Raw genomic sequence first — 25,968 nt, forward strand, 5'->3', positions numbered from 1 at the left:
GCATATAATTATGGTTCTACATATGCCAAAAAATCAAATCTTGATTACCACTAAAAGTAATGCAAGATAGAACCAGCTTGATAGTAGATCTGATTTTAATGGACATGAGAGAAATAGTGCAAAAAGAAAAGAACAGAACGTCGTGCCTGACAGAACTGGGCTCTCCCCTCTGGCAGCCCAACTTTGCTGCCTTTTAGACGATACTGGAAATCTCAGATGTTTCCTGGATTAATTATGAGACCTTCTCAAGTGAACAGCAGCAGCCACCCACAGTTAGTATTACACTTCTATCTCAGAACACAAGAGGTAATTATGCTATTTTCCAAACCAGAAGGGTATAGTGTTTCAGCCTAGTTCTACATTGCCCTACTTTTATTATTCGTCTGGATTTTGGTTTTACAATTCTCTTATGAAAGGGTAGTAATAGGGCAAGATTAATACAGACTCTGAGGAACATCACGACTGCTTCACAAACCAGAAAGGTAAGAGAATGTAGTATGGTCAACAACAGCAAATGAGAAATCTGGAAAACACATTACCAGTCTAAGTATTTTTTAACGGGTATATAGTCATATTGCTGATTATTCAAGCAATTACAGAATATGACATTCAGAACTCAGGTTTCTTTAAAATATATTTCAATTGTTTGCTTTTATCAGCAAAAGTAAATTTCAGGGGATTAAGTTTCAAAACATCGAAATAATTAAAGCAGTTGCACGCTTCTTGCAGCTAGAACTATCACCTTTCAGAAATATAATGTATGCCACATCTTGAAAATTGAGACCACTTGAAGAGTAACTCACATTTCGATATAATGACACCACAATTAAAAGACTTTCTGATATAATACTAAATTGGTCACTGGATTAAATTTACTTAGGAGCAATTTCTAAAGCTCCTGTATTTAGTTTCAAACACATTGAAATTAATATCTCAGCCGGGAATCAGTCTTGCAAATAGTCCCTCCAGACTACTGTATTAGTCCCTAAAGTCTCCAGACTAGGGGCACTAGTCTCTACAGACTGTGTACAAGTTGACCACCTTCTAAATGAATCAGCATATCCTCATTTCCTTTATGCTGTTGCTCTCTAGAATAGGTTACAAATATATTTTCAGTAAATATATATACACACATATCTGTAGATCAGCTATGGACCTATCAACTGCCATTTTGTATTCAGTCTTCAGTCTAATGGATTTGCGTTTCTGGCTTTACATTCCATATACTTTGCTACCAGTCTTCACTATAAACTAAAAATGTTGTCACCTGGCTGGGGAGAGTGGCCCTAAAAAACAAAGTGTTGCATATAAAAAGACTGAGCTAGAACATTAATATTAATTTTTAAATTAATTTCTAGGGTCCCTGACTGAAGAAAGAGTCCTCAAAGAGAAGAGAAAACTGACGTGTCTAACTTCACAGTCTCAGAGAGTCCAGAATGCTCCAGTCTTTTAAAATGTGTGTTTCAACACAAAAAGTATTAATAACTGCAGTGGAGAACTCCAGCTTCTCTGTAAGGCGTTCTGTGCTGAGTAGGATATGAAGAAATCCCCAGTCTCAGGAGATCCCTCTGCAGTCACTCCTAGCTCTCCAGAGGAAGGAAAGGTGTTTGCTCCTTCTGGAAGAAAAAATCCTCAAAGTGTTTTGGTGGCCTGACTGATAAAAGGAAGATTCTGGAATCACTTCGTATCTTTGGGGTTCCAAAACCAAAAAGATGACATGGCTCATTCTTTTTCATCTTCTCTTAATTTTTCACTTGCCGTACTTATTCTTTATTTGCTTAGATGTTTTAACTCAAGTTATTAAGGACTTAACTGATCACCACCTAATTCCTTGATGTGTGGCTTTACTTCTTCAGCAGGTCAGACTACAGAATTATTGGTTTAATAGAGTTTTACATGAAGATACTACCGGAGCAGATGTCATGTTTTAGAGATGAAGGTGCCAATTGGAGTCTACTGATAAGACCCTGTGCATTTTGCATAGGAAGCTTCTAGATGACTTTATGGCCCTAGGAATAGGGAAAGGAGATATGGGAGATTCTACTTTTGTTTTCTTTTTCCTTTTTGGTAAAGGGAAGATGGAAATAATCCCTTCTGGCTATTGAAGTAGTTCAAACACATATTTAATTCTAGCTATTCTGGCTCTAGGATCTGGAGTTGTCTGCAGCAATGCTAAGCCCTGGCAATCTTCGTGCTGAGATCTTTATGGGAATATCTGTATTGGAATGTAATAGCTGGCTGCTGCCATGAGAGGAGAGACTACAAATGAAGATGCTATGCTCTTAAGTGTGAAAGAAAAAATAATACTAGTTTTACAGATGTGCACATGTTCAAATACCCAAAACATTTTCTCTGCCTTGCATAGCTTCCTCATCCTGCTGCCATATGGCACAAAGAATTTTCCGTCTTGATATTTGGAGACTGTTTTCTAACAGGAAATACTAGATAATTTGGTAGTTTCTTAATAAGCAGGATTAAAAAAGGTTGTTATTATTATAAATAAAGCTTATTTAAAAATAAGACATCAAGCCAATTATTTTTTCCTTCTTAAGTTCACTACACAAAAGCCCATGGAAAAAGACGTATGTCACAGATTACTGTATATTCAATAACCAGCTGTTTTAAATTTGGATATTAAGTAATTCATTCTTCTCTGTGTGCAAGAACTGAATGATTTAATAAATTCCCATATGCACCAACATGTGCCAGCTATAGTATGTTATCGAAAATCCAGCTGCTGTTATGATAATAGCTGCCAATGTGAAAACTACTGAAGAGAATAATGAATCAGCTTCAAGTCAACTAAGACATAAACTGAACCAGTTCCCACTTAAGACACATGAGAATACAATATATCTGTTAATTAAAAACTAAGGCTGACCCATAGTCATATAAAAATAAAGTGCCAAGAATTATTGTGCATTGTTCAGGGTTGAAAATTAATACCCAATCAACCTGTACAAAGAGAAGCAGCTCCATTTCCATCAGTAACCCTAGATGCATAGGAATGTCCTCCAAACTACACATATAGTTTGCAAAATATATTCTCTTCTGTTGCAATTTGATTTTCTCTTTTACAATCAGAATTCCCATGCAGCTCTTGCATGATATATTTTACATAGCTAGACACTTGGAATTTTCAATGAAAAATTATGAAAATTATTATGAACACTCGATTATTTTATGAACCAGTATTAGAATGCAATTTAAGAGTTAAAGGTACAACTGGACCACCTTTAAGTCATTTTAAAAAGCACATTAACAAAAAAAAAAGCAGATAAAGAGAGAAAGGAGCCAAATGAGGTGACAGAAATAATTATTTACAGACCTATGTTTAAGACAATTTGTGCAGAAATATTCATCAAAATACATCAATACTAAAATTTAAAAGCTAATAAAATATTTTCTTGGATGTTAAACTATTACTTGTAGTTACAAGAACTTTGCAGGTGAATCTTCATCTTCAGGCCAGTGTACGTAAATAACACATCAGAATACACACTTTTATTTCTCACAATTAACTCTGTTGTTAAGGGAAATAATTTTGAAATTATCCTAGAAATCCTCAGTCTTATAAGTAAAATTAGAGTATTACTATATTGATGTAAATGTATGTCAGCTGTAGGACATAAAATACTACTTATCAAAAAAAAAAAATATCCCAACACATTCACATTTGCTGGAGCTGGATCATCTCCACTACACAAAGTATACAATTCTCAAAAGCCACATCAGAGAAGACTTCAACTACTTTAACTTCAAGCAGCCTATATATAGTAGTTTAAGCATAAAAAAAATGTATTATTTGAAAAAATATTAGGAATATATTGACAAATTAAAAGCATGTCATGTAGAGACTTAAGATACTTACAAAAGCTCAAGCAAAGGGGCAAACCACATCAAGAGGCTTACAGAAAATTCAAAGACTTAAAGCAGCTCATTTTTTTTTATACCTTAATTACTAAGTTGCAAGTAATTGTATTTCCAGCCACATGTGCTTGACATTGCAAAAAAAAGAGTACTGTTATTTTCTCAAGTATTAGTAGACTTACTTTTCTTTAAGGAAATCCACTACTTGTTTGAAGTCTGCCACGCAGTATTCTCTTTTCATGTCCATGAGCACACTATCAGACGCTGACTGGACCGGTATGTGCAGAAAAGCATAGACTCTTGGATGATTGAGAATCTTTGCCATTTCCTAAGAGTTATTCAAGAGGAAAAAAAAAAAAGGTTATTAAAAAAAAGGCATTATGAAAACAGTACACAAAACTTCTTTAAATATATGTGGTAGGCATCAGCAGCAGTACTTCCGAAACACAAACAACACTGAGCTGCAGTGGCCCATTTTGAAACAGTAAGGACAGGTGAAAATAATTGCATTCAAGTTTGTTTAAGACAATAAGAAGAAAGCTATGGGGTTGTATTCCCTTTGAAACAGGGATGACATTCCATACATAGTATAGGTTATCCAATGAACATAAAATTTTGAGGGAAAGTGTTGTGAAAGTTGGTGCTTACAGGCAGTGTGTTTTCAATTTCAGAAGATGGCAAGGGTTACCTGCTTTCTGATCAGAGTCAAATAAGTTCTCAGATGCCATTATGAAAATGTCTCTAATTGGAGTGTCCATAAATTTGGCCATTTGCTAATTAAGGTATATTTGGCCATTTACAAACCTGCTCCAATACTGTTCTGAAATGTTACCTGTGTTATTTCAGAGACAAGATTCCAGGAATTAAAAGTGTTTGGCTACAAAATGGATGGAATTAATCAGGGGCCAGTCAGTAGCAGAGCGACAGCTTGAAAAGAGACAGTTACACATTTTGTACAAATACAAAAGGTCAGAAAGAAAACAAAGTAAAGGTAATAGCAAAATGCAAACAAATCCTCAAATCAAAGCCTCACTAAGGCTTGGCAGGGTAAAGGAACATGAGATGGAGAATAGAACATGGTGGTGACATTTCTTTCATTTTCATTATTTACACAATTAAGGACATATAGTCTAGCAAGGAAGTTTAAGTATTTTTAACAGTTGAGACACAACAGCATCTAGAAGTTGTGCAATGTGGTACAATACAGCCTGTTAATCTTTACCCAGCAAAAAATAAGTGGATTTGGACAAAGAACCATACTACACATACAGAGCCATGTTTTCGCTTCAGGTTTTCCCTTTCTCTCTGTACAGCGAGCACACAGGACATGGCCTGGGACCAAGCGCCGCACGGCTGCTCTTCTGCCATGTACGTTCTGCACCTCCAGCCAGGCTCACTCACACCATCTCTCTTGTTTTCTTCCACAGTACAGATATTCTGTCTGACAACACATGCTGCAAGATTCAGTTGTTGCAACTATTTACAAATTCTTTCCAGACCATTAATCAGCAATATTAGTCACGCATCTACATTTTCTCTCTATTTCTAGGAGAGAAGGCAAACACCCTTGTGTTTTTAAACTTTCAGGTACTTGCTTTCTAAAAGCACTGATTTTTAGAGCAAGAAGAAAAAAATGCTTTCAACACAGACCTTTCATCTGACAAAGATCCGCATTCAAAACCTAAGCTCTCTGAAATCACTTTTGAAAGCAGTTTTGAAAGCTTCTGTCTAATATGCTATTACAAAAATGTCTAAGAGAAGTGGTTGCATTATTCAGGGGAATATCTACGCTGTATCTCAGGTATGTAAACTAAACATTACAGTAATAACTATACCGATAATGGAGGTCACACGATTTGATGCTCAGAAGGGTTGTGTGCAGTGAACCTGGCTCTCAGTGGAAGCTGAACGTAGCTGGCTTCATGAATAAAAGAGTAAAGAAAAGGTCGCCGTGTATCCATGTAAATTTTGTGCCCATTTCAAAGAGAACCATTTGCCTGTGCCCTTAATAATTTTAGATAAAACACTGTAAAACAAGTTCTTAAAAATAAAGTAACAAAATGAAGAAAACTTTCCTTCTCTTTTAAGCTTTAGCAAATACTGTAAATGTAGTTTATATGAAGCATCCTAGTAGTTTTCTGGGATCCTTTTGCTTATCAGTAATAAAATATATTTCTAAAATACGAGAAATGGCAAAAGGGCTGGAACTTAAGCTATGTACCACAAGTCTATTGTTCTGCTTATCTCTTGGTTCAGAGTACTTAATTCAATCTTCAAAAACAGATTTATGATATAAGAAACAGATAAAAGGCAAGTTTCATAACATCTTTCTGAATCTGCCAAGTTCTTAAAAATAACTCACCCTACAACACAAAAGAAAAAGTAATTCTTTCTCACTCCTCAAATTTGGCATCTTCTGAATAACAGCCTCTTCAGCATGTGATCAGTTTGTGAATTCTTTCTGAAGGTAATAAACTATTTATTAGAATGTCTAGTTACAGAAGTGTTACTTTCTTCCAGCTTTTGTAAGGATGAGAATCATTTGATAGGGGGAAAAAAAACCCAAACAACCAAACAACCAGATTTCTATCCCAAACAAACACAGGGAGTATTATGTTTAAAAATTTCAGATTTTGTTCTTTCCTCACTGCATTCATACTAACATTTACATTTTTAATGGTTACTTTTTAGCCTTAAAATATGGATTGATTCTTTCCAAGATAGTAGCTACTTTCAAATTGTGTACAAAACCAGCCACACTTTGCAGGTCAGCAGGAACTAATAAAAAAAAAAAAAAGGCATAACTACCTGGTATTTACCTGTGTTAAAGAAACCATACATAGTAAAACATGAGAAACTACCCTGGTTTACCACAAAGTTTTGGGTTTTGAAGTCATAAGAGAGGAAATTCTCTAGTTATATGAAAATATTGGTTTCATTTGTCTTCCTCGCTTCTTTGCCTTAAGAAATCAAATTTTTGCTGCAAAGTATGAAGAGTGAAAACCAAATCCTAAAATCTAAAAAGTGTTTTGCTATCTAGAAGATCTCAAAAAAAACCCAGCCAAACCCACTATTTGCTTATCTTACAGCCAATGTGCAGAATCCCACTGGTCTCACATTTCATCTCCTTCAGTGGGATGTGGCCAAGAGGGAACTTTCAACTACACTTCTGGTAAGAGGAACTACCCTGATAGCGTTCAGCAGCCATAGTGAAGCAAGACTCCAGTCAGAACAGCTTCTTCTAGTACTCCTCCATTCAAAAGAGAGAAGGCATATGGCTTTTGCAACCTCTCTTGTCAATATCTTTCAGGATTTAGAACACAATTGTTGTTCTTTAAAGAGGGACACAAAATGCCTGGTATTAATTGACTGAAATTTTTACCTGTCGTGCAGTAAGAGCCATGAAGGTAAGCTCAAAACGATTACTGATCATTCCAATGCATCATTTTGTTTAAGAAAGATGCACATCAGCCCCTTAATACCAAAGAGCATGTATTCTTTAGAAAGTAAATTGCTTGTCATTTGTACCAGAAATGCATGTAAAACACACACAGAATCACAGAATGTTAGGACTTGGAAGGGACCTCAAAAGATCTAGTCCAATCCCCACATCGGAGCAGGAACATGTGGATCAGGTTACACAATATCTGGAAACCCTAATACAGCTTAGTTATTGGAGTCACAGGTTTCAGGAGTGTTCCAGACACTCAAAGCTCCTTCTAGAGAAAAGAAGGTTGCAAATAACTCTTTCTACTGTGAAGTCCTTTCTTTGCTTAATTTATGTCTCTAAAGCTACACAAAATATGCTATATGCACTTTAAGCACTGACATCCAATTGAGTATATTCCTGTATTTTCAGGCATAGACCTGAATCAAAGGCCCCAATGATAAACTGATTCCCCATCAAGTACTTCAGGATCACAATTATTAACTTGGTGAATTTAACAGAATACAAATTAATAACACAAACTGAACAAACACAAGCCAGAAACACCTGACGACTTACTGTTTCTGTGTTATTAGTTTCCTAAGGTATCACTAGTGCTCTTTAATTTACCTTTTAGAATGAGAAACTCTGAGCGAGCAGTTCAGAAGACAACAGAATAATGAACTAAACAAAAGTTTTGCATCATTACTTCATAAACCTAGATAAACCAATCTTCCAAACTGTAAGTGTTCAGATATAAATACTATGGTCTAACCCAGAGCTTTAAGATAAGATTGTTCCAGTCTTACCTTTTATCCTCCCTACAGCTAAATGTACACTGAAGTACTTTTACCACACAGATTTGATTAAATTACAGCTATGCACTCAACAGTCATACTTACTCAATGCTGACAGATTTTCCCACACCACAGATTGCACACAGAATACAGGATTTCATCACGTAATAAAACTATTAGTTAATATCCTGGAGAGAACTTGAAGGACATCATAGGCTAATGCATAATTGTACTTTACAGTGTCTCAACATTCTAAGCTTAACATCTGTTTCCGGCTGTTTTTTATAAATATATATTTTATTTTATTTTTTTTCAAATTGCTTTGCATTACTAGATATAATTACATATTTCAGTTAGAAGAAAAAAAAACAATATAGAATTTTATTTCCATCTGGAAATAATAAAGGAACAACTTTTTGAAATTATACAGTTGTGAAAGAAAACTTCTGTCTTTCATCATGACTGAAACAGCTGATTGCCTCTTCCCGCTATCCCCTGGAATCCAATAATGTGTATATTAACGAAGGGAAGCACTACACAAAAATGACACTTCACGTAGGAATGAAAAGGTGAAAGAGTAGCACCATTTGTCTTAAGATGAGTCTACAAAAATAGAAGTCATCTACATTTGGAATCTAACAATGTATATGAAATATCCTTTAGGATACTGATCACATAGGAAATATTTTTTTCCAGTTCTTAGCAGCTGGAATACATCAGAACAGAAGGCACATTGCCAGAAAGATTTTTATCTAGTCAGTATGGTTTAGCCCAGCAATTACAATACACAAATTTAACCACCTAACCAGAAAATCAATCCTTCTGTTTGTAATGACACCGCACGCAACCATAGAAAATCACAAAGACAATAAACATCAATATCTGTGCATCTTTACGTCAGTACCAGCAAGCTGTTCAGACAGTGATTCCCTTCCCCTAGCATAAAGTAGGCAAAAATCCAGTATTTGAATTCTGCCTCGTGTTTGAGTCACAATGATCTGAATAACTTGTTTCTGAGCAAAAGGACTTTGTCCTCTGCCAAGAGTGAAGCCCAAAGAAATGCTCATCCATATGGAAACATGACAAAATGGCACTCCCTCAAAACTTCTTCCTCTTGTGGCAGATGTTAGTTTGGAATTTGTCACAAGTGGTGTCCACTGACTGCTGTCTTTCAGAAGCCCAGTGGTGCCACCATCAGCATGGTCTGGATAAAAATCAAGTGGCTGTGGTCCATTTTATAAATTCCTCTGCTGTAGTGCAGTTCAGGAACAGATGTGATCCAGTGATGCAGGCATAGCAGGGAAGACAGAATATGATCAAGTCTGGAAAACCCGTAACTGTTTTGCTAAAACTAACAAACAGGGAACCTTTCCCCGGCTTCCCACCCCCTGTGAGTAATGGGGCTGCAAAAAAAGAATAATGTGTGGGATGTACAATCGCATACCTCCTCAGGGATGCTGGTAGGAAGACAGTGCCTCCTCCTCAGCTGTATATGAAGTGGGGGAGATGCAATGACGTCGTCTGATGGACAGGCTTAGTGGCAACTCATACCCCACAGAATATGACATGAGTTATGCCCAGGTCTTTATCCCATCATTAGGATAAAGGGATGTCACTCTGGAGCAGTGAGAAGCCCACACAATTCTAACCAATGTAATTTGAACCTTAAATGCAAATCTTTGGGTTGCCAGATGGAGGGCAAAAATCTGTTTTGTCATATGGGAAAAATGCCTTCTACATCACCAAACAAAAAGCTGGTATTAGCTCAGGCCACCCTTAGAAGTGGACACAAATCAGATTGCAAGCTGTGATCTGCTGATAGGAGAACAAGCCATGAGAGCCATATGCTGGGCCCTGGCTGTTCCCAGCTGTTCTCCCCCATGTGGGATCACTCTGTTGCTTCCAACCTCATAAACCAGAGAACCCTAGCCAGCTGACCAGTAGTTTTTGTCTCCCTCATGGCTACAGAGTAAGCCTAACCCAAACTAAGCCAAACGAAAACCCTGTACATGCCTTCAAACACTTGCCACATTTTCTTTTATTAAAAATCAGGACAGACTAACATGAATTCCTGAAAAAAAAAAAAAAAAAAAAGGTGACATTCAGATAATACTACAACACAATACTGTATTTCATAGTTCAAAGCTTCAGTTGAGGTTTATTGCATCTTTTCCCATGAGTCAGCAGGCAATCAAGGAAACTCAAAGCACCAAATACTTACTACCTGATTTTCACTTTTAAATACAGAAATATCAAGAACTCTTCTATCCAGTTAACAGGTACATGTTTCCCTCCAAGATATGACTCAACCTGAATATACATGGTATAACCAAGACTACAAAGAGCCTCTGCAGAGTAACATTTTTTTGCATTTATCTGATAAAAACAGTAATTCCCAGTCCAGATACCCTAACCAGGGTTACCAAAATACTTCACAATAAGAAAATTGGTATCCCTATCAGAGCCTGCTTCCAATATTAAAGTAGGACTTTACACTGGGTAAAATGTAAAGCATCAGCATCTACATTGGGTAGATGCTGATTGCTTATTACTCAAGTCTGTATGGAGCCGTGAGCCCAAGCACAACATCTGAATCCCTGCAAGTGTCACAAAACCACATCTGATTCAGCAACACCTTCGGCATTAACAGCGCCACACCAATTTCCTTCAGGAATTGTGCACATGCAGTTCCCACACCAACTGATGGAAGTTGTGTGGTTGGAAACATGCAGTAAATGGTTCAGTGCCTTCAAAGATGAAAACTTGCTGCTGCAGCCATCATTAGACTCCTAACAAGACTTTGTGGAGCTTCAGAGTGCTGCTTGTCCATTTTCAATAAACAGATTTTCTTTAAGGTAAAATGTACATTTAATTAACAGCTAGAGTGATGTCTTAATGACTTAAAGCCATCCAACCAAACAGCTAATGTCAATTCTTTGTGAAATGATTAATTTTGATGTGCAAGAAAATAAACACCTTTTCATTTCCTCCATGGTGCTAATTTCTCATCATTATGTACTCCCCAAATGAAATACTTTTTTTCCAGAAGTAAATTAATACTCCTCTTTGCAGTACATATTAGAAACAGATATTGGGATGTTCCCTAAAAAGGTGATTTATTTCAACAGCACACTGCTACTTTAAATAACCCTCTGTCTCAATCATATTTTATGATAATAAAACCTTGAAAAGGATGAAATGGATTGCTAGTTTCATCCATACTATACATTTGTTTACCACTTCAAACAGGAGAATCCTGCCTGATATAAAATAATTTATGGTTTCTGCTCAGAAGGAAGTCATAGAATGAATGGCACAGCCCATGAGAGCTCAGCTGCACCAAGAAGGATCAGTGCCAAGAAGGTCCCCTATTGTTTCCCTCTATTTCAAAGCAGCAAGTACAATACCTGACGTAGCATCGGCTTTAGCAGGTTACAGTAGAAGGCAAATAGTGGAAGCTTTTCAATCAAAGACTAAACATTTAGGCAAGTGCAATCACTTTCTTTTGTAGATATGCAATTTGCTGAGCTAAATTTCACAGCAAAACAATAAAAAAACATTCAAAACCATAAAGACAGGACTGATACAATAGAATTTACATTCTTTAGCAGCTCTTGCACATTTGACATAACTAAACTAATTTAATTCAAAAACTGGGTAGAAGAGATTTTGTGTCTTTTCCTCAACCCACAATGGTACAGAAACCCAAAGCTATTTTAATGTGCAGTTTTATTAAACTTTCTAGAGCACATTATATTTCCTTTTTCTCATTTTTAAGGACTTATCACCTAAAAAAAAATTTGTTTTTTAAAGACATGCCAAAGCCTAATGAAGCAAGCAGTTTTACTGAAGATTATGTAGATGATGTTGCAAAGCATAGTGAATGTGACAGCTCATCTATCAAAGAAAACAAAGGGTTTATGCATCTGAACTCAATAGAAGCTTTTGGAGAGTAGTTGGTGGAACTTTACTTATTATAATACAAATAACTACGAAAGTAAGATCTTATTTGTTTTTCAATGAAGGCAGAAATAGTAGAAGAAGATGGCACAGTTTGTTAAGCAAACTATGTATCTGACAACAGCTTCTACCCCAATGCCTTGAAGTGTGTGGCAACTGCTAAAATTCCCACCTTATTCATTAAAAACACTGTTTCCCATATATGTACTACTTGTTCTTTGAACAAACTGCTCAATTAATGGTGATTTTTATTTTCCACCACAGCTCCAGAGGTCTGCTGGGATGAGACAGTATTGTAAGTAATTGACAGACTACCTGACACTCAACCCAAGACTAAGAGTGGAGCTGTCTGCATTTTAATACTCTTCATTCTTGTGATATCTAACAAGCAAGAAAAATATTCATATGAGCAAATTATAATTAAGGTACAGTTAACATGCACAGCTTTAACTGGTCAAGCAACGTGCTACTTAATGTGAAACTCCTTTTGCAACACCAATCTTTATGCACAGATTATTATTAAGTACAGCACAGCACTAGATGCATGCATAAAATATTCTGTCTTGATGGAGAACTGAATCTTGCATAAATAAAAGCGGTTCCTTCTTTTTGTTTCTCAAAGCATTTTTTTCTACTCGTGTTACAAAGAACAGGAGCTTCATTCCCAGCAGCACCAATATTTCCTTCTATACCATCTGGAAGCAAACCTTTATGGCTCATCGAAGTTCCCAATACAATAACATTAATACGATTTTTAAAAACACTTAGGTTTCACACATACAACATAAAACCTTCAAGAAGAGTAAGACGGTTTCTTATTTTGATATTTATTAAGCCAAATCATATTCTACCAGCTGGCAGCAAACAGGTCACCAAGCATTTATGGACACCAGGACCTGCTGAGTCTGAGATCTTAAAAGTCTAGATTAGAGAGAGTGGTGTGACAAAATTTATCTCAAAGCACAACAGAGACCTTTCCTAACCCCGTAATATCCAAAGACACATTCACTCTGTGGTGAGTTCACCACTGAAAAAGTTCCCGTGACACTACATCTTAAGGAGTAACTTCAAGGAGCCGTGCTATATTTAGAAATCTCAAAGACCAAGAACACTTTCAGAGGAACAACAAGAGAGATAACAGTATTTTAGTACTAAAAGAATACAAAGCTGGAATACACAAAGTAAGCCAATATGCGTGCACAGCCTCCATATGACAAATAAACGTTTAACATAATACCAAAGGAAACAGTAAGCATGCTCCCCAGCCTTTCTTTTTTAAAAGCACAGATGTAACTGCCCCTCTCTTCCTCCCCTTAGTATCTGAAACTTCTTTCAATTTTACTGCTAGCAAGACAAACACAGTTTGCATAGAGACAAGTATGTAATTACAGCAAATAAAAGTTGCATGGTCCACCAACTACAAAACACTACACAACTCACAGTAATAAGAGGTCAGGGGCTTAAGCATTCGTTTATTTAAATGTATGCCACAGTTTTCATTTTTTCCGGTCAAATCATCAGATTTTAATTGGTGCTTTCAAATGCAGCAGTCTATGAAAATGAAAAAAAAAAATACTAGAAAGAAAGCAAATACACATCCTCAAGGCCTTCTAATTCCTGAAATCATGCCGCCCTTTTATTTCCCAATGAAAAATGTGTGCATATGATTCCCTTTCTAAATACACTTCAAATCAGCTTACACTCTAGCTTATTCAAGACTCGAGTTTATGCACAATGCTCAAAAACGTTTGGTGTACTCAGCGGAAAAAAAAAAATGGAAAAAATATATGGAAAAAAAAGTGAATTAGTAATTTTACTGTAATATGTATCTACGTGCTGTGTCAGGGCACGTTTGAGGAAGCCATCTGTAGGGTATCAGTCTCAATGAGGTTAAGGAGCATAAACACCAAGCTGACATCAAAAATCAAAGCAAAAGAGCAAAGAAATACTACTGTGACTTGTGGTACAGTATACTTGGCACTCTTTATGCATTTAAAGATATTGCCGCCACGCAGACTCCATCTCAATGGTTGGTGCATCACTCAAATGTCCTGAATTAATAACAGAGATAAAGCCCACAGATGGCATATGGTATGGTTTGAGACAGACTCATTTTGACAGGTGACAAAGACGACTACTCATCTAGTCATGTGAAATTAAGCACTTACGGGAATGGCAGGTGTGAACTGCCTCCTTTGTACAGATTTGGAAGCGTCCCATCACTCACAGAAAGTGCTGTACTAAAATCCCAGACAACTCTGGAAGATACAGCTAGTGTTAAATCTGCAAGGGGGGTAAGCCAAAGCTGAGATGCGAGCCCCTGCCCTTTTACAGTCCCGATGATCTGCATTCTTTCTGATTTGGACACTGATACAGATACTGAACAAGAAAATGCAGTTAAAAACCCAAAGAAAAGTGAAATAAATTCAAGGCAAAAATTAGTCTCTAACACTGTGTCCCTAACATTAATTCATTTCAACCTTCTATAAACTGGGTCCCACTTTTGACTTTTCAGATTACCGCCTGTTCACCGTTTATCTACTGCTACTGCTTTAATGGATTTTTCCCAACCTTGCTGCTCCATCAGCCACTGCAAGTGGAGGTAATACATGGTGCCATGAGAGCACTAGCCAATAGCTCCGTAATATGATTACAATAAATGCCTGGAGGTTACTTCCAACACAGGATGTATACCTTATGTCACTTTTTGTACATGTTGATACTATAGGATGATAACATCTTTGCCATCTGGCAGTCTGTGTAATCTGTGCAAATACGTATGGGTAAGAGTACACAAGGTAATTGTACACATACATGTGCATTAACTGCAGGTTTTGCTAGGACTATAAAATGGATCCTAACATTAACTTTTCCTTCAGCTTTAACATTTATAACAGAAAAAAGAAAATCTGAGCTAAAACATTTTTCCCTGACCAAAGTTCATGACTAAAACTTTCTGCTGTGCATCAAGTTTTCCTTGATGCCATGTGGCATCAACATATTAAGAGAGGACAGACACTGGACAATGGCACATATATCAAAATCTTGCCTTGAGACCAAACTTAAAATAAGCAAACGATATGCTTCATGATGTATACATTCAAACAGACTGTTAGGACTGTGACAGAGCACTTTGAAAAATGCAACAGTATTTCCACTGGTTGGCCAGATTTTCTCTGAGAGGAAAAGTGAGGATTTTTTCTGCAGCTAAACTGCAAACTCCCACTTCTCTCTGTCTTAGTACAGATTCTCTCTGTCTTAGAAAGATGATTAAGAGAAAAAATGTTGGGATCTCAGGTCCTTCAGCTCTTTAAACACACCAAACAACCTGTCATGACAACAAACCCCACACAGGAGAAGTCACACTAGCATTGGCCGGGTTCACATCCATGTCCTGCTTGAAAGCAGCAGTGAAACTGTGAAGTGCAATTTCCCCCATGTCTTTCCCAGCTATGGGTTTGTTTAGTCTGCATGGTGACTTTTGGGTGGGCAAACTAAATTCCCTTCCAAGGAAATCGGAGCAGTGTTCATACTCCATGTTCACAGCAAATGCGCTCCAAGCCCTTGGTGGGAACAGAAGGATTCAGACCAACAATCTGCCTCTGAAACAGCTTTGGGCATGGGTGGTGGGAAAGTTTGGTATAAGGGGATTAGATTTATTTTGAAGTAAAGACTCCAAAATGCAGATAATGAAGATACAGTGGCTTCACTACCTAATTCTACAATTTCCTGATCTGCTCTTATTGCTCCATACTGTTCACTAATTTAACCGCAGACACCATCTGCAGCTGAAAAAAAAGCAGATAAAAAATTATATTTTAGATTATACCCTGAATAATTGTGATAAAGGCTCTTTCTCTAATGACTTAGCTCAGTATGCAGCATATCAAAAAGTGTTTAATATTTTGCATGACTAGAAACCACTGTATGGTTCCAAATAATTATTTCTTTACAAACATGAAGGCCCAGCTGAATGTAGAAGTTATCATTTGATAGCATATGGTTGCTTCTCATCCCAAAACTGTTTATAGTACATGCATCTGTAAGTACACAGGCACTATTGCCACCATATTTACTGAATAAAAAAATGAAAGTCCTAAATTATCAGACCATACCACACAAGTGTAATTATAATTTTCATGAGATTAGCAGCCTCCCCTGAAATGACAAACATCTCTACAGATAGAATGACATTTACCTGACAGTATCTGAAGGCACTGGGTATGCTCAGTGTATTAAATCATGTGAAAACTGAAACTAACTTCCTACCTATAATAAACCTGAGACTGAATGACCACTGGCCCAGACATCCAAATCTACCAAGACTTCCCACATGAGCACCTCAAGGCCAGCCACAAGCCCCTGCAGCTTTCCTTTGCCCCCTCCTCTGCTCTGGTCCCTCCCCTCCTAACCCAAGAGAGGCGGCTCTTCTCTTCCTCCTCCTCCTGTGCCAGTCTCCAGCATCAGTGGAACAGCAGAGCCGCTGGCTGGCACTTCTTGGTGGATACTAAGAGGCTGATTCCCAGATAGACAGGCAAATGCAGCACTCCTGAGATGAGCGGCATTTCTACCCCTCTGTTTTTATTCCCAGGGAACCTGTGCAGGGGGACATTATATTAATGAGGCAAAAGGCTCACAGAGTCGATGCGAAGGCACGGATCTGGGTGCACAGTAGAAACGTTGCCAACAGCTTCAACAGATCTCTGGTCATAATGACATCCACTAGACACCTTCTAAGCAGACAATATCTCAGAGTATGTTTATGAAATAATTTTTTTTGGAGGAAAAAAATAAGAACCTGGTACTTGCAAAGAAATTTCAAAATACAAGCAGTTTATCAAGCAGCTGATCAAAAAGTGGGCTTAGTAACTTTTAATGAAGGACAAAGCTATTCCACCTATATACAGAAAATACACGTATGAAAAAGTAGCACTGTTTTAGTCAGTGGATACAATTTATCTTCCTGAGAACCACTGAGACACTAATTAATATGTAAGTGAAGTACCTCATGTCTGGCTACATCTTAATGATCCACCTGAGCAACATAAACAATATAAGCTGAACATATTTCAGAGTACTGAGGTGTGGGGTAAGGGGAGCAAAACCCAACACTCAGGATACCTCCCCCTTCTGTGGATGACTCCACATACTGCTAGAATATTATGAGCAAGTTAGGCTTCAAGTGTAGATAAAGTAATGCATTTTTTTATTTTTAGTCCTTTATTCGGTCACATTACTCGTAGGTGCAACTTTTCCCTCATTCATTGAGGACACTGAGGTCTGAGGAATTCTTTGCTTCTACTGAAGCTGCGCGATGTAAAACTCATGGTATTAATCTGCACATCCCTCTTCTTTTTAGTTCCAGTGTCCTCTCACTTTGACAACTGAAAGGTACAGAATTTCCAGCAAAGCGTAAAAGAAAGCTGTGAATTTCAAGCACACAATCAAGCCAGTGACCTGATGCTTTGGATGATCAGAGATTAAAAATACATGGCTATTTGAAGGAAAACAGATATTCATGAAATGTTTTTAAAACTCGTAAGCACAAAACCAGTTCTAATGACAGAGAAGTTCATACGATACTACAAATCAGTATTTAAAAAATGTACATAATATCTTTAGGAACTGGTATTTTCAAAACATTTAAGTTAGAACTGAGCGTTATTGGAGAAAGCAAATGTATTTATATAAGCTTTTATTAGCTTTGCAGGTTACAAGAATAAAACAGACATAAATCTGGTATAACCTTTTACCTGCAGATAAGCTCCAATAAATACGGCAAAAACTGTAAATTAATCAAAATCATTGCTTTTAGGCTGATTCTCTAGGGAAGCTCTGTCTAGAGCTTAAAATTGATTTATGCTTTTACATGACTGCTGTTGCTCTATGTCAGTTATCAGACGTGTTCATTACTGAAGTGAAAGAAATCCTTACCCAGCAGTTACGTATGTACATTTGTATGCAACTGCTGAAAAACTCTGATTTTTAAAAGAGATACATGATTGGAACAACTTTTTCCTTTTTATTGGATGTAAAAAGTGACACACAACTAGTACATCTCCTCACGTAAATTTTTTTCACAGAAAGCCCAACATCATCCTAGTTAGCAACATGACTCCTAACAGAATAAAGTAATAAAGTGCAGCACCTTTTAAAACAATTGATGAAAGATGTTTGCAACCAATAACACAGCTTCATACCTTTTTGAAGAGATAGCAGAACTACATCTGAATTTTATCCTAATCAACTGACATGACGGTCAATCAACTTTTCTTTTTTTTTTTTTTTTTTTTAACCAAATAAAATTTCTACCCTTTTCTCAACTGCCAAGTTAAAAGCACATTCCCAATTAAAAGCTTATTTTGTCTGGCAAAAATGTATACAGGAGACCGCCAGCATTCCCTAGGAATCTTTCAGGTACAAGTCTGGTAAGCTTGGAAGAGGGGACTAGACAAAAGTGTAGAAGGTAAAAAAAAAGTATCTACAAATATAGCCTGACAAATCATCAAAATCATTTCACCAAATTACACGCTCAGAAATTCTTGTTCATATGTGAAACACAAAAATGTGATTAAATAATCCTTAAAAAAACACAATATAAACTGGAAATTGTATGAAACATTGAAGAGGATAAGGAACAGCAGATGTTGCTATTGTACAAAGAGGCTGGTGTACACACAACGCATGTTCTGCACAGTAACATGCAAGATACACATTTTCAACAGGCTTTCATGAAATCCTCTTATTCTGCCATTACACTTAAAGATCCATTTTTTAACAAGACTAGAGTACTTTTCCTGAACATGAGTGAGGTCAAAGAGAGTCCTACCTACAGCCTTTTTTAGGAAATTTAGAAACAGGAAAATTAGAGATCATAAATCAAAACCATTCAGAGATCTGTAACATGCTCATGCTCACAAAGATGGCTACTGATTGAAGGAAAGCAATACACCTTCCACCTTGCACAGATTATAGCAAATTAAGACTACTACAGTGACCCTTAGCTGGGCAGAGCAATTTCTTATTTCTAGCAACTGATTTATTTTTTTTAATCTTTTGAGAGTACTCATAAGATGAGCAGCAGTGAAAACAGTGGCTGCCTATCCAAAAACAATTTTAATAATGTGAGTTAAAAATGAAAGCAAAGACACTAACTGTGAAAATAATTAAAAGCTTGATTTGCTTTTGTACAAGATGCTGAAAAATGTTAAAATAAAAAAAATAATAAAAACTTGTAACAGATACGAAAGCTCAAGATGAAATGCAAAGCTCTAAGAAACACAACAAAACCACTTCCTAAAGATGTCTATTCAAGTACGTTGTTAAGACTCTTAGTATGTTAAGCCAAAGAATCAAATAGCAGCCTGGGAAATTTCTTGCGGTTGTATTGCGGTTCTGCAGCTTGTATTCTTTAGCTGGTGAAGTGAAAAACTGCTTATTCTTATCAGGATGAGATTCCTCTAGCCCATACGCTTCACTAGGGAAAGGTGCAATTACAGCAGTCTGGTGAGAAAGTACCGTCCTTGACATCTTAAGAAAACATAAGTGCAGCTATTAATTCTATAATATCTTTGGGAAAGCAGCATGGACACCATCTATTTATCTGGGTATTACTGATGCACATGGTTACAAAACTTACCTTAAGCTGTATCTTTCCCCGCTTTTGCCTTCTCTTTAAAGTTAGGTTCTTTCTATAAACAGTTCCTATGAATTTCAACAAATGTATCTGATGATGGAATCTAACCAAACCGATCGACCTGAGAGACAAAACTCTCACTTCCCACCCTGCATACATAACATCCTTTCATAGTCAGACTGTTGTACACTTTTTTGTTTCTAATCTCATTGAACTACTTTGTTACAATTTTTTTAATAGAGATACACATTTAGAATTCCAGTTTCTTATCATGGAAGCCCTAAACTCCCTCAGAATAGCATCTGACATAGGATAATGAACACATAATTGAGTGAGACTAGCATAGTGTGTTTCTGGAAACATTTGTCTGAGGTGTAGCAGGAAGACAAATTCAAGCCCATAGTCCACTGCCTGCTAATGACATTAGCTTTAGTTCTTGAAAACACTAGACACACACAAATACAACATTGCTATAACAAAGCTCAGCGACCTCAATAATACTATCATTCCAAAATGATCTAAATATCTTATTATCTCAATAACTTGCTTTGTTAGGCAAATGGCTTAAGACTATCAGTCTAACTCTGTGAATGTACCTGAAGTCCATATTTTTCTAAGCTACTGCTTAAAATAAAATGCACTATACACAACGTTCCATGCTGACTCACTCAATGAATGTCTATGCTGGCATATAAACGATTCTCTTTTCTTCCTTACCTCCAGATGCTCTAAAATATAGGGAGGGTTTGTCATGCCAAGCCTCAGCATAGCTCCCTCAGGAATAGCTTCAACCAGCTTCCACAGAAGCGTAGGGAGGTCTGTGCCAATGTCTCTGCCATAAGCCCCTGTGTCTTCACTGGTCAGCCATATCTCACAAACACCCTCTGTGAATAAAAGGAAGAGATAATTAACAAACCTGGTTTAGAGCTGTTTATTTTATCATACAGCTGCTCACTCTTTTTAATGCAGTATTTCACAAGGCTATTATGCAGCCAGACTGGGTATTCAATGGCAAGGGGGAGGGAAGGAGGAGGAAGGCTTATCCCATGGGTAGCAGTGGGTTATTAAGTTCATTTTATGAGCAGAAGAGGGCTACAACAATGCTGTAAATTATCATTGCTGTGGAGTGATTAACATTCACAGCCAATGACTAATTCTGTGCTGCCTCTACAGCAAGTCAGTCAAGTCTAGTACTCTGCTCTATTTTTTGAGCCTAATTCATTAAACACCACAAACGAACAAATGACATTACCCAAGCAAAGAGTTTGCATTAACGGTTGTTATTAGCAGTTAACTTATTAACTGGTAAGCTCCCAGTAAGCAAATATAGCTCTTATGCACAGTGATTAACATTCCTCCTGGAATAACTTTTAAAAACTTGTATTCTTTAAATAATACAATTAGTTATGCAATATTAAGGTTTTGTTGAAAAGGTTAGTCACCACTGCGTGACTGAGTGATAGAGTTGGAAAAGCTGTTTCCTGGCAGTTAATACTTTATTTTCCATCAATCAGGGCCTTAGGAAGTAGTATATTTGATTTGTATCATGAAGAGTAGTGACCTTGAACACTGATATTTGGTAGTAACATCCTCCTGCTCAAAGAGGGGAAAGATTGCACCGCCCTTTAATAATAGTTGAAAGCAATGAGGTTTCGCGCAGCCACTTCCATCAGTCTGCCCAGCTTTCATCCTTTTGCAATGCACCCATCTCCCCCTCCTCATCACCCCACAGCAAGAAAGAGCCCACAGAAAAGAGAGTGGCTGGGAGGAAGACTCCTCTGATTCCCAGTGAGATAAGATACTATTAAATCGGCAAAGAGCTAAATTTCTAATACTGATGATGAACCAGTAAAGAAAACATCCAAATACTAGAAGGCACATAAGTCATCAAAACACTCTTTGGAATAACAGAGAATGTACCACAAAATGCAAAAGTTTATATAACAAATATATATTTCAGGTGAGGAAAACATGGACACAGACTTTAACTGTATGAAAAGTAATAAAAGTAGAAAAAGCGAAGGTTTATAGAAATGTGAACTCAGGACTGCCAAACTCACACTCTAACAATAAAGGCAGAGAGCAGGCTGTCCTGAGCATCAAAGTTATTTCTGTTTGTTCAGAAAGGTTTTCAAGGTAACTTATTATTTAGAACTAAGAAATGTTTAAAAATTAAAGGTAAACGAAGAAACTTATGACTTCTTTAGTTTTGCTTCAAGAATAACTTAGTGAGACAGATGTATAATTCTGTTCTTCTGAGAAGCCTGGTGGAAAGTATTCCTGAAGCACTGCTCTCTGCTCCTCCAGCCTGCAGTCACAGCTTTGCATTCACACTCAAACTGCCCTCCCCCGTGCCCCATCAGGTATGCAGAATTTGCTAACAGTATACAATCACACCTTGAATTTCACTGCAGTTGCTAATATTTTCAGAATTCATCTCACCACAGGCAGTACCACATGACAAAACATAATCTAGCGTTTGCCGCCTGCCCTGCATTTTTCTGAGATATGGAGAAAAGAACGGAATTATACATGTTGCATTTTAAAAAATATATCAGTCTCCAATAGCCATAAGAAAACTGCAAAACAGAGTAATTTACTTGCTGAGTTTCTACCAAAACAGAGTAATTCTCATTTTAAAACTTTCCTTATAAATAGTTGAAAATGGCTGATGGAATACTGCCTTACAGTTACCAGATGAACACTGAGGGGGAAAAAAAAAAAAATCACTGGCTAGGAATGGAAATAACATTGCTGTGGAAAACAACAGTGAGCTTTCAAAGCTGCATAGGTGGGGACCATTAGCCCCTGATGGGCTGAAACTTCAAATTAGATCACAAGAGGAAGCAGGTGTAACAGTAAATCAGCAACAACAGGAATAACTGTCTCAATCTGCTCTCTGATCAGGGTGTTGAACAACGAGCAATGTGAACAGTTCAGGCTGAGAGAGCCAAGGATGTAGTCTTAATATGGGGGAGGGGAAGCCAGGGAACACCTGAATTTGGGGAGAATGTTTGTTTCCCAGTTTCAGGCTGACAAAATAGATCTTCAAATACTGAAAGCTGCTATGAGGGCTAGGTATCTACAAGCAGGGTAAATCAACTTCATGCATAATGGTGTGTGACAGAGGTCTGGTGTCACTTGTTGTTAGGCTGGTTTTTCTAGTCCTTGGCACCCTCAGTTTAAGCAATTAAACCAGGGGTGTCAAACTCATCTTCCCCAGGGGCCACATCTGCCTCGCAGTGGCCTTCAAAGGGCCAAATGTAATTTTAGGACTGTACAAATTTAAATACTCCTACATTTATACAATCCTCATCTAAACTTTTGCCAGGTAAGAGGAGAAATCAACAGACCTCCCAAACAGTATTAATAAAGCGAACCAACGCTTCTTATACTCACTCAACTCCCTTTCCCTCCAAATTCTAGCCCTATGTAGGCACCTATTTAAATCCACTGTTTAATCACATACAGTATTTTTTTCCCTTCTTTTGCAGAGAAGCTCACTAGATCATTTACCATCCTGTCACTGGATAATTTTGCTGCTAATAAAAGCAAGGCGATTTTGTAAACAAGAAAATTGATCCAAACTGCAGAGCTTGGATGTGCAAACTCAGAGCATTTGTTACAGTATTAAGGCCAATTATCATTATATTCAAGTAATTTCAAGTCTGCCTTTGGTCACAGCTCATAGTTTATTTCTCACTCTTCCATCACTACCCAGCACAAAAGAATAACCTCAACAGCTGGCTTCTGATCCCTGCTCTGCTGTAATTGGAGATGACTGAGAATGAGAAATGTTGGGAAAAGGTTCCAGGCAAATGAAGGAGCTTCTGAGCCTATTACTTCTCCAATGTCTCAATACAAAGAAAAGAAAACAAGAAAAAAAAAACCAAGAAATCCTACAGTTGTCACTTCTACGAGATATGCATTTCTGTTTTACAGACCCCTTGAAATGATTCTTTTCTCTAATAAAAAAAAAAAATCCAGCATTTTTAATTTTGCTTTATTTTCATGCCAATATTGTAAATACTGTTTTCAGTGACTGCACACAGCTTTTAAATCAAATGGAAATCTACTCCACCTGAAAAAATAACTTACTTCAATCTATGAAAATGTCTGAAGATGTTAAAATATCATACACAAATCCCGCTGAAATTCTCCTATTCATTAACCTGCTGTACTCTGTACAAATGAAATTTAATCACAACATCCCCTTACTTTTTTCTTTTCCTTCCTTTCTTCTCTTTCTTGTGAGATTTGCTAATGCAAACAGAAGTAGTTTCTCCAGCAGCTCAGGTCTCTGCAGGCTGCCTCGCTGGGAGACCCCCAGTGCTGACCTTCTCAGTAGCCCACATATGCTTATCCATAACTGCCTGACCTCCTTGCTACTCCTTCTCCAACAGTGAATTCTTACGGCAACCTGCAGTGCTGTATAGACCACAGAAATACCTCTCCCACTGCACCACAGAAATCTGAAAGACCATCTGCCAAGGGGACGTCTGACTTAAATGTCTGTCAAAAACTGCCTGCAGACTTGAGGACAATCAATCTGATGCTGGCATTCCTAATCACACCCTTAGAATTAAATATAAAAAAAAAAAAATAAAAAAATCACAGCCAAAGACAGAGAAAGGCTTGGAAAGAACAGATTCACTTTAAATGTGCTCTTTGTTCAGAAAGAGTTTACCCTACATAAATTCATTTTCTCTTCAGTTATCTGAGTTTTCCCTTATTTATTCAGCATGTATACAGTCACTATTTACATACTTGATGCAGAGCATGTGCCAGATTACTTCACTGAATCAGTGCCTTAACTGGGAAACTATGAAGACATCTGTGCACATATCATGTCAGTGTATCAACCTGAATATAATGCAAGTTTAAACAGACATTGAGATTAGGAAGAATTAAATTCCTCCTCTACTTCTGAAGTACTCCGCAAGCATTGCTTCACCATATAAGAGTCCAGGCCTCCCCTTAGACAGCCAGCTCAACCACAAGGACCACCACTGAAAGATCCCATTGCAGGGATGATCTCAAAGAGTATATCAAACTGGGAGCAACTCACCAGTTCCAATGGAGGTTTGGAAGGATTAGTTTCCAGTACACCAAGAATTCTTTATTTGACCTGTATACACAGGGAGCTTCTACAGGAGAAAGAGAATGGACTAACAAACCTGTACAAAGACATCCTATCCCAGACTCAAAAAGTAACTCACACCCGTCACGGTTACAAACTGCAGGATATCTGGCAAACAGATGATGAAAAAAGTAGAATGAAGAAAAAATACAGGTCTAGGTAAAGAACTGGTGAAAGAGGCAAGCTGCCAGGCTATGATCTAAGCGATCAGTGTTTTTTCTATACTTTGGATAGAATAGGTCAGCTTATCATTCAGCAATGTATCATTCAGACAAATGCAGTACTGCAGCTCTGCCCACCACATACTTCATACAAACTGGTCCCATCACAGTCTCATTTTTACTTGGAGAGATAAAGCTCTAGGTAAGTGTCTCATAACTTGACCTTCTACAGGATCTTTATTATGCTCAAACATATGTCCTCTTTTCAAAAGATCTATTTTTTACCCTTCTGGACAGTCTTAAGGAAGTGAAAAACAACTGTCCTCTCCTGAAGATCTGAATGGCATCATGATTGTTGGCTGACCTACTGGAATGCAAAGCTTGGAGAAAGCATTAGATCCCCAAAACTGTTGTCAGAAGAGAAAGCCCAGCAAAAGGATGACTGGTGTAACCAACTCTTCACAATACAGGAAGAAGCAATTGCTGGTTGAGTGGCAAGGAAAGACCATGAGCATTAGTGCACTTCAGAATGAGGAGCAGAAAAACATTTATCTGAATTTTCTCTATTAGAGTAATAATCAATGGGTTTTAAATATCTCTTTAACAGCATAAATTACTTCAAAGTCTTGATTAGTATTACAGAAAGACCTGCAACACATAGTGACTTAATTTAAAAGCGTGAACAAATTCCATTTCATGTGGTCATCAGGAAAGCCAAAAGGTAAGCACAATTCTGTACACACAGTGAAAATGTCTTTTCATGCGATCACAGTATAGCTTAGGTTGCAAGAGGCCTCTGCAGGTCATCTAATCCAATCTCTTGCTGAAATTTGGTCCAATCAGACAACATTGTTCAGGCCCTTGTGGGGTTGTGTTTTGAATATTTCCAAGGAAGAAATGCCACAGCCACTTCAGGCAATCTGTTCCAGTGTTTGACCACCCTCAGGGCAAAATATTTCTCTTTGCACCTAATTGCA

General features: G+C 37.4%; 1 protein-coding gene across 3 annotated transcripts in view; it reads right to left on the reverse strand.

The window, feature by feature from the left end:
* Positions 1-25,968, reverse strand: part of CDKAL1 (CDKAL1 threonylcarbamoyladenosine tRNA methylthiotransferase) — a gene marked incomplete at its 3' end in the record, with an annotated part of 411,084 nt that overhangs the window by 138,303 nt on the left and 246,813 nt on the right. For all 3 annotated transcript variants that reach the window (XM_080340058.1, XM_080340057.1, XM_080340059.1), the window contains 2 exons: positions 20,408-20,574; positions 4,053-4,198 (listed from right to left, as the gene is read on the reverse strand). In XM_080340058.1, coding sequence (XP_080196184.1) covers positions 4,053-4,198; positions 20,408-20,574 — 313 coding nt within the window. The remainder of the gene's footprint in view (positions 1-4,052; positions 4,199-20,407; positions 20,575-25,968) is intronic.

Source organism: Nesoenas mayeri, assembly GCF_963082525.1.
Source record: "Nesoenas mayeri genome assembly, chromosome: 2".
NCBI classification, from domain to species: Eukaryota; Metazoa; Chordata; class Aves; order Columbiformes; family Columbidae; genus Nesoenas; species Nesoenas mayeri.